This window comes from Xyrauchen texanus, chromosome 48 (assembly GCF_025860055.1).
Source record: "Xyrauchen texanus isolate HMW12.3.18 chromosome 48, RBS_HiC_50CHRs, whole genome shotgun sequence".
NCBI lineage: Eukaryota > Metazoa > Chordata > Actinopteri > Cypriniformes > Catostomidae > Xyrauchen > Xyrauchen texanus.
Window position 1 is genome coordinate 96,346 of NC_068323.1, and position 8,655 is coordinate 105,000.

The following is an 8,655-nucleotide window of genomic DNA, read 5'->3' on the forward strand; positions in this document are numbered from 1 at the left end:
TGATGAAGTGTTTGATGAAGTGTTTGATGAAGCGTGATGAAGTGTTTGATGAAGCGTGATGAAGTGTTTGATGAAGCATGATGAAGTGTTTGATGAAGCATGATGAAGTGTTTGATGAAGTGTTTGATGTCTGCTTTGATTTGTGTAATGTTGTGTTTTCTGTACAGATCATATGAATACGAGTATAATCTCAGTGTCTGTTTAATCATGTGAACATTATACAAGCACCAGATTCATTTAGTCAACCAGAAAGATCTTTAATAATGGCATGTTCATTATAAAAACTGTATTTAGTAGATTTAACACATAAAACTGGTCACACACTGAGGTCAAATATAATCATGATCATGTGACTGTATTAATCATAATCAATGTTCAGCTGCATTTATAATTCAGTGCATCATGACAATAAAACTCAAAATAATAATAGTTTATTTGAACTCAAGGCTTGAAATTATGATCATTATGTGTGTGCGTGTGTGTGTGTTGTGTGAAAGTGTTTGTTGTTTATCAGTGTGTGAGTTAGTGTGTGTGTGTGTGTGTGTTAGTGTGTGACGTGTAGGTGTTTGTTGTGTATCAGTGTGTGTGTGAGTGTGTTAGTGTGTGTGTGTGTGGTGTGCAGGTGTTTGCTGTGTGTCAGTGTGTGTGTGAGTCTGTGAGAGTGTGTGTGTTAGTGTTTGTTTGTTGTGTATCAGTGTTTGTGTGTTAGTGTGTGTGGTGTGCAGGTGTTTGTTGTGTATAAGTGTGTGTGTAGGTGTTTTTTGTATAAGTGTGTGTTAGTGTGTATGTGTGTGTGTGGTGTGTATGTGTTTGTTGTGTATCAGTGTGTGTGTTTGTGTGTGTGTATGTGGTGTGTAGGTGTTTTTTGTGTATCAGTGTGTGTGTGTGTGTTAGTGTGTGTGATTGTGTGGTGTGTAGGTGTTTTTTGTGTATCAGTGTGTGTGTTAGTGTGTGTGATGTGTAGGTGTTTTTTGTGTATCAGTGTGTGTGTTAGTGTGTGAGTGTGTGGTGTGCAGGTGTTTGCTGTGTATCAGTGTGTGTGTGTGTATTAGTATGTGTGTGTGGTATGCAGGTATTTGTTGTGTATCAGTGTGTATGTGTTAGTGTGTGTTGTGTGTAGGTGTTTGTTGTGTATTAGTGTGTGTGTGAGTGTGTGGTGTGCAGGTGTTTGTTTTGTATCAGTGTGTGTGTTAGTGTGTAGGTGTTTGTTGTGTATCAGTGTGTGTGTTAGTGTATGTGTGTGTAGGTGTTTTTTTATAAGTGTTTGTGTTAGTGTGTGTGTGTGGTTTGTAGGTGTTTGTTGTGTATCAGTGTGTGTGTTAGTGTGTGTGTGTGTGTATGTGGTGTGTAGGTGTTTGTTGTGTATCAGTGTGTGTGTGTGTGTGTGTGTGTGTGGTGTGTAGGTGTTTTTTTGTGTATCAGTATGTGTTAGTGTGCGTGTGTGTGTGTGTGTGTAGGTGTTTTTTGTGTATCAGTGTGTGTGTTAGTGTGTGTGTGTGTGTGTGTGTAGGTGTTTTTTGTGTATCAGTGTGTGTGTGTGTGTGTGTGTGGTGTGTAGGTGTTTTTTGTGTATCAGTGTGTGTGTGTTTGTGTGTGTGGTGTGTAGGTGTTTGTTGTGTATCAGTGTGTGTACACGAGTGCTTTCTGTCTCATGACGTCCCACAGCAGCATACTGAGAACCGTGTGAGGAGCCAAACGCACAAACACTGGAGTCATGCCTTTATACAGACCCACAATCCCCTCTGTCCCGCAAACCTTCATCAGACAGTCCACAAAACCACAATACAGACGACCCTGAGAGACACAGACACAAGAGTGAAAATGCATCTGGAACATCCATGTGCTTAGAAAGTACAATTTTATAAATGCATTTCAATCTGAATAATAGATCACATTTAAAGTGTTTTGTTTTGTCACTCAGAACTGTGTGTGTGTGTGTGTGTGTGTGTGTGAGTGTGAGTGTGTCTGTGTGAGTGTGTGTGTCTGTGTGAGTGTGTGTGTCTGTGTGAGTGTGTGTGTGTGTGTGTGTGTGTGTGTGTGTGTGTGTGTGTGTGTGTGTGTGAGCGTGTATTTATCACTTTGTGGGGACCAAATGTCCCCATAAGGATAGTAAAACCCGAAATTTTTGACCTTGTGGGGACATTTTGTCGGTCCCCATGAGGAAAACAGCTTATAAATCATACTAAATTATGTTTTTTGAAAATGTAAAAATGCAGAAAGTTTTCTGTGAGGGTTAGGTTTAGGGGTAGGGTTAGGTTTAGGGGATAGAATATAAAGTTTGTACAGTATAAAAACCATTATGTCTATGGAAAGTCCCCATAAAACATGGAAACACAACATGTGTGTGTGTGTGTGTGTGTGTGTGTGTGTGTGTGTGTGTGTGTGTGTGTGTGTGTGTGTGTGTGTGTGTGTGTGTGTGTGTGTGACTGTGTGTGTGAGTCCGGCAAAACAACCCCCTACCTCCGAGCAACATCGTGAGCAGTGCCATGGGGGGGAGGGCCAATAGAGACTGTCCCCTCCACGTTTTTGTCATGGTGCTTTGTAGCCACCACAGCGGCCAAATGGGGGCTCTGGACGGGAGTGAGTGGCTGGTAACCCCTTCACCCTCAATTGATTACCACTAAATCACGAATTAAAACTTTAATTAAGTTTGTGCCGGAGGCCCTGGGGGGACAGGCGTCTATGATGTCTCCTGGCCAAACTCCAACTGGCAGAGCCAGGAGACTGAATCCTTACCCTCTGGGATCCTCCAGAAACAACAAAAAACCACTACGGATGGCCACGTGGAATGTTCAAATGCTCACAACAGAGGAGAGGCTGCCACTCCTCTGTACGGAGCTGGACTGGTACCGCCTGGATCTCTGTGGTGTTCAGGAGGTCTGGTTGACCGGCTCTGGCTCTGTCCTCTACTCGGGGCAGGAGACTGCCAAACAACAGGGAGTGGCTCTTCTTCTGAACAAAAGAATAAAGGGAGTGTGGGAGTGTGACGGTGAGGTGTGGGAAGCTGTGAGCTCCAGGTTACTTTGGGCTCTCCTTCCCATCAACCAGAGGCGAGGAGTGGTGGTCGTGGTTACTTATGCCCCCACCGAAGACGAACATCCGTGGAGGGATGAGGGAAAGGCAGATGAGAGCTGCCTTCTATGAACTCCTGTCACAGGTGCTGGCTAAATTGGCCCCTCGGGATAGAATCATCATGTTAGGTGATTTCAATGCCCGAGTTGGTCATGATGCTGGCACCTGGTCAGTAGTGATTGGAAGACATGGGCCAGATCAGCTCAATAACAATGGTAGGAGGCTGCTAGATTTTTGTGCAGCCCATGGGCTTGTAATTACCAACACACAGTTCCAGCATCGGTGCATCCACACATCATGGACGCATGACGGGTCCAAGCAAGAACATCTGCAGGACTACATAGTGATGGAACAGGGGATGGGGGCCCACGTCCTTGACACCAGGACCTACCGTGGAGCTGATCTGCCCACTCACCATCGACTTGTCATCTGTAAGATGCGCCTGCCATTCTTCCACTCCGGTGGTGGGTTTAGGACTATGGCTCATGTAACTGCAATGGCAGTTTTGGGCACACGGTCCAGACCTCCTCAGAGACTCTGGCTGACATAGGAGGTGTTCAGGTTGGCTAAGAAAAAGTGACAGGCCCACTCTCATCGAATGAGGAGGCTTACCGCAGCCTTTGCTCAGAGGTTCGGAGAGCTGTGAGGCGCTGCAAGGATGGTTGGTGGTCACGGGTTGCTGAGGAGATGGAGTCTGCCTCAATGGCCCCATTAGGGGAAAGAACGGTGATCCAATCTCCGACCCCCAGGAACAGGTTTGCAGATTTTCTGAGCATTTCTGTGAGGTCCTGGGGGAGGGGAAGTCCCTCAGCCTGGAAAACGTTGTGGGACAAAGTGGGGATGACCCTGCTGGGGCTGCAGTGCCTCAAATATTGGAGGAAGAATTCACTCCCTGTGGGTGGCTGGCTGAGGTGCCATCTTTGGAGGAACTACTGAAGGCGATTAGGAGCCTGAGACCAGGAAAGCTACTGGGCAGAGATGATCTCTCAAGCGAAATGCTGAGGGAGGGTGGTGTTTGTGCACAGACTGCCCTAAATGACATCATAACAACAGTCTGGACCACTGGGCAGGTTTCGCAGGATTGGAAGGATTGGAAGGATGGATTTTAACAGCTATAGGGGGATCTTGCTCCTCAATGTGCCGGGAAAGGTCCAGGCAAGGATTATTCAACATCGCCTTGCCAGGCACGCTGAGGAGAGGCTTGCATAGCCCCAGTGTGGTTTCAGGAAAGAGCGGTCTTGCACAGATGCCATATTTTCTGTGGTGTGGTGTATTGAGGTGTAGAGAATTCCAACAAGACCTACATCTCTGCTTTATTGACCTGGTCAAGGCCTATGATACCATCAGTAGGCCTGGGTTCTGGGTTGTTCTTCGTGCTTTCGGAGTTCCAGACCCGCTGCTCGCGATCATTAAGGACCTTCATGATGGCGAGCGGGCCCGGGTAAATCTACGTGGCCAGGAGTCAGAGCCATTCTCAGTAAACCTTGGAGTGCGACCTCTGGCTCCCACATTATTTAACATCTATTTCGACCGCGTAGCTCATGAAGCCTTCAATGGCAGTACCGGAGAAATTTCCATCTGGTACAGATATAATGGGAAGTTGATCGATGCCTGGGTGCAGTCAAGGGATGGCTCCCTATTGGTCAACCACATTAAGTATGCTTATGATCTGGTAATTGCTGCTCACTCAGAGGAGGAGTTGGAGGCGCTGCTGATGAACCTGGAGGTTGCCACTAAGAGATGGGGCCTTACCATCAGCCCAACCAAAACTAAGCACCTGGCTGGGTATTATGTACCATCAGACACTCCACCCCCACAGCTCCCAATTGGTGATGGGGCAGTTGTGGAGAGAGTGGAGTGTTTCCCACACTGGGCAGAGTGCTTATGACCAGCTCCGGTTTGACAGCAGAGGTCTCACTCCGAATCAGTCGAGCAGCATTATCTTTTCATCAGTTGTGTTGGGTTTAGGGGTTGTGTAGGGTTTAGGGGTTCTGTTGAGTTTAGGGGGAGTGTTGGGTTTAGGGGATGTGTTAGGTTTAGGGGATGTGTTGGGATTAGGGGTGGTGTTGGGTTTAGGGGTGGTGTTGGGTTTAGGGTTTGGGTTGGGTTTAGGGGATGTGTTGGGTTTAGGGGTTGTGTTGGGTTTAGGGGTTGTGTTAGGTTTAGTGGATGTGTTGGGATTAGGGGTTGTGTTGGGTTTAGGGGATGTGTTGGGTTTAGGGGATGTGTTAGGTTTAGTGGATGTGTTGGGATTAGGGGTGGTGTTGGGTGTAGGGGTTGTGTTGGGTTTAGGGGTTGTGTTAGGTTTAGTGGATGTGTTGGGATTAGGGGTTGTGCTGGGTTTAGGGGATGTGTTGGGATTAGGTTTTGTGTTAGGTTTAGTAGATGTGTTGGTATTAGGGGTTGTGTTGGGTTTAGGGGTTGTGTTGGGTTTAGGGGTTTGGTTGGGTTTAGGGGTTGTGTTGGGTTTAGGGGTTGTGTTGGGTTTAGGGGATGTGTTAGGTTTAGGGGATGTGTTGGGTTTAGGGGTTGGGTTTAGGGGATGTGTTGGGTTTAGGGGGTTTGTTGGGTTTAGGGGTTGTGTTGGGTTTAGGGGTTGTGTTGGGTTTAGGGGTTGTGTTGGGTTTAGGGGTTGGGTTGGGTTTAGGGGTTGTGTTGGGTTTAGGGGTTGTGTTGGGTTTACGGGTTGGGTTGGATTTAGGGGATGTTTTGGGTTTAGTGGATGTGTTGGGTTTAGGGGATGTGTTGGGTTTAGGGGATGTGTTGGGATTAGGGGTGGTGTTGGGTTTAGGGGTTGTGTTGGGTTTAGGGGTTGGGTTTAGGGGATGTGTTGGGTTTAGGGGTTGGGTTGGGTTTAGTGGATGTGTTGGGTTTAGGGGTTGGGTTGGGTTTAGGGAATGGGTTGAGTTTAGGGGTTGTGTTGGGTTTAGGGGTTGTGTTGGGTTTAGGGGATGTGTTGAGTTTAGGGGTTGTGTTGGGTTTAGGGGTTGTGTTGGGTTTAGGGGATGTGTTGGGTTTAGGGGTTGGGTTGGGTTTAGGGGATGTGTTGGGTTTAGGGGTTGTGTTGGGTTTAGGGGTTGGGTTGGGTTTAGGGGATGTGTTGGGTTTAGGGGTTGGGTTGGGTTTAGGGGTTGTGTTGGGTTTAGGGGTTGTGTTGGGGTTAGGGGTTGTGTTGGGTTTAGGGGTTAGGTTAGGTTTAGGGGTTATGGTGGGTTTAGGGGTTATGCTGGGTTTAGGGGATGTGTTGGGTTTAGGGGTTGTGTTGGGTTTAGGGGTTGTGCTGGGTTTAGGGGTTGTGATGGGTTTAGGGGTTGTGTTGGGTTTAGGGGTTGTGTTGGGTTTAGTGGATGTGTTGGGGTTAGGGGGTGTGTTGGGTTTAGTGGATGTGTTGGGGTTAGGGGGTGTGTTGGGTTTAGAGGATGTGTTGGGTTTAGGGGTTGTGCTGGGTTTAGGGGTTGTGTTGGGTTTAGGGGTTGTGTTGGGTTTAGGGGTTGTGTTGGGTTTAGGGGATGTGTTGGGGTTAGGGGGTGTGTTGGGTTTAGAGGATGTGTTGGGTTTAGGGGTTGTGTTGGGTTTAGGGGTTGTGTTAGGTTTAGGGGTTGTGTTGGGTTTAGGGGTTGTGTTGGGTTTAGTGGATGAGTTGGGTTTAGAGGATGTGTTGGTTTAGGGGTTGGGTTTAGGGGATGTGTTGGGTTTAGGGTTTGTGTTGGGTTTAGGGGATGTGTTGGGTTTAGGGGATGTGTTGTGTTTAGGGGTTGTGCTGGGTTTAGGAGATGTGTTGGGTTTAGGAGATGTGTTGGGTTTAGGGGTTGTGTTGGGTTCAGGGGTTGTGTTGGGTTTAGGGGATGTGTCGGGTTTAGGAGATGTGTTGGGTTTAGGGGTTGTGTTGGGTTCAGGGGTTGTGTTGGGTTTAGGGGATGTGTTGGGTTTAGGGGTTGTGTTGGGTTTAGGAGATGTGTTGGGTTTTGGGGTTGTGTTGGGTTTAGGAGATGTGTTGGGTTTAGGAGATGTGTTGGGGTTAGGGGGTGTGTTGGGTTTAGAGGATGTGTTGGGTTTAGGGGTTGTGCTGGGTTTAGGGGATGTGTTGGGGTTAGGGGGTGTGTTGGGTTTAGTGGATGTGTTGGGGTTAGGGGGTGTGTTGGGTTTAGAGGATGTGTTGGGTTTAGGGGTTGTGCTGGGTTTAGGGGATGTGTTGGGTTTAGGGGTTGTGTTGGGTTTAGGGGTTGTGTTGGGTTTAGGGGTTGTGTTGGGTTTAGGGGTTGTGTTGGGTTTAGGGGATGTGTTGGGTTTAGGGGTTGGGTTGGGTTTAGGGGTTGTGTTGGGTTTAGGGGTTGTGTTGGGTTTAGGGGATGTGTTGGGTTTAGGGGTTGTGTTGGGTTTAGTGGATGTGTTGGGTTTAGGGGTTGGGTTGGGTTTAGGGGTTGTGTGGGTTTAGGGGTTGTGTTGGGTTTAGGGGTTGTGTTGGTTTAGGGGATGTGTTGGGTTTAGGGGTTGCGTTGGGTTTAGGGGATGTGTTGGGTTTAGGGGTTGTGCTGGGTTTAGGGGATGTGTTGGGTTTAGGGGTTGAGTTGGGTTTAGGGGTTGTGCTGGGTCTAGGGGATGTGTTGGGTTTAGGGGTTGTGCTGGGTTTAGGGGATGTGTTGGGTTTAGGGGTTGTGCTGGGTTTAGGGGATGTGTTGGGTTTAGGGGTTGTGCTGGGTTTAGGGGATGTGTTGGGTTTAGGGGTTGTGTTGGGTTTAGTGGATGTGTTGGGTTTAGGGGTTGGGTTGGGTTTAGGGGTTGTGTGGGTTTAGGGGTTGTGTTGGGTTTAGGGGTTGTGTTGGTTTAGGGGATGTGTTGGGTTTAGGGGTTGCGTTGGGTTTAGGGGATGCGTTGGGTTTAGGGGTTGTGCTGGGTTTAGGGGATGTGTTGGGTTTAGGGGTTGAGTTGGGTTTAGGGGTTGTGCTGGGTCTAGGGGATGTGTTGGGTTTAGGGGTTGTGCTGGGTTTAGGGGATGTGTTGGGTTTAGGGGTTGTGCTGGGTTTAGGGGATGTGTTGGGTTTAGGGGTTGTGCTGGGTTTAGTGGATGTGTTGGGGTTAGGGGGTGTGTTGGGTTTAGAGGATGTGTTGGGTTTAGGGGTTGTGCTGGGTTTAGGGGATGTGTTGGGTTTAGGGGTTGTGCTGGGTTTAGGGGATGTGTTGGGTTTAGGGGTTGTGTTGGGTTTAGGGGTTGTGCTGGGTCTAGGGGATGTGTTGGGTTTAGGGGTTGTGCTGGGTCTAGGGGATGTGTTGGGTTTAGGGGTTGTGCTGGGTTTAGGGGATGTGTTGGGTTTAGGGGTTGTGCTGGGTTTAGGGGATGTGTTGGGTTTAGGGGTTGTGCTGGGTTTAGGGGATGTGTTGGGTTTAGGGGTTGTGCTGGGTTTAGTGGATGTGATGGGGTTAGGGGGTGTGTGGGGTTTAGAGGATGTGTTGGGTTTAGGGGTTGTGCTGGGTTTAGGGGATGTGTTGGGCTTAGGGGTTGTGCTGGGTTTAGGGGATGTGTTGGGTTTAGGGGTTGTGTTGGGTTTAGGGGTTGTGTTGGGTTTAGGGGTTGTGCTGGGTTTA

General features: G+C 48.4%; 1 protein-coding gene across 1 annotated transcript in view; it reads right to left on the reverse strand.

Moving 5' to 3' along the window:
* Positions 1-244: 244 nt before the first annotated feature.
* LOC127639941 (solute carrier family 25 member 34-like) overlaps positions 245-8,655 on the reverse strand; it is a 14,714-nt gene continuing 6,303 nt past the window's right edge. Inside the window, 1 exon segment of the mRNA XM_052122288.1 lies at positions 245-1,794. Within this exon segment, the coding sequence (XP_051978248.1) occupies positions 1,621-1,794 (174 nt within the window). The 3' untranslated portion in view covers positions 245-1,620.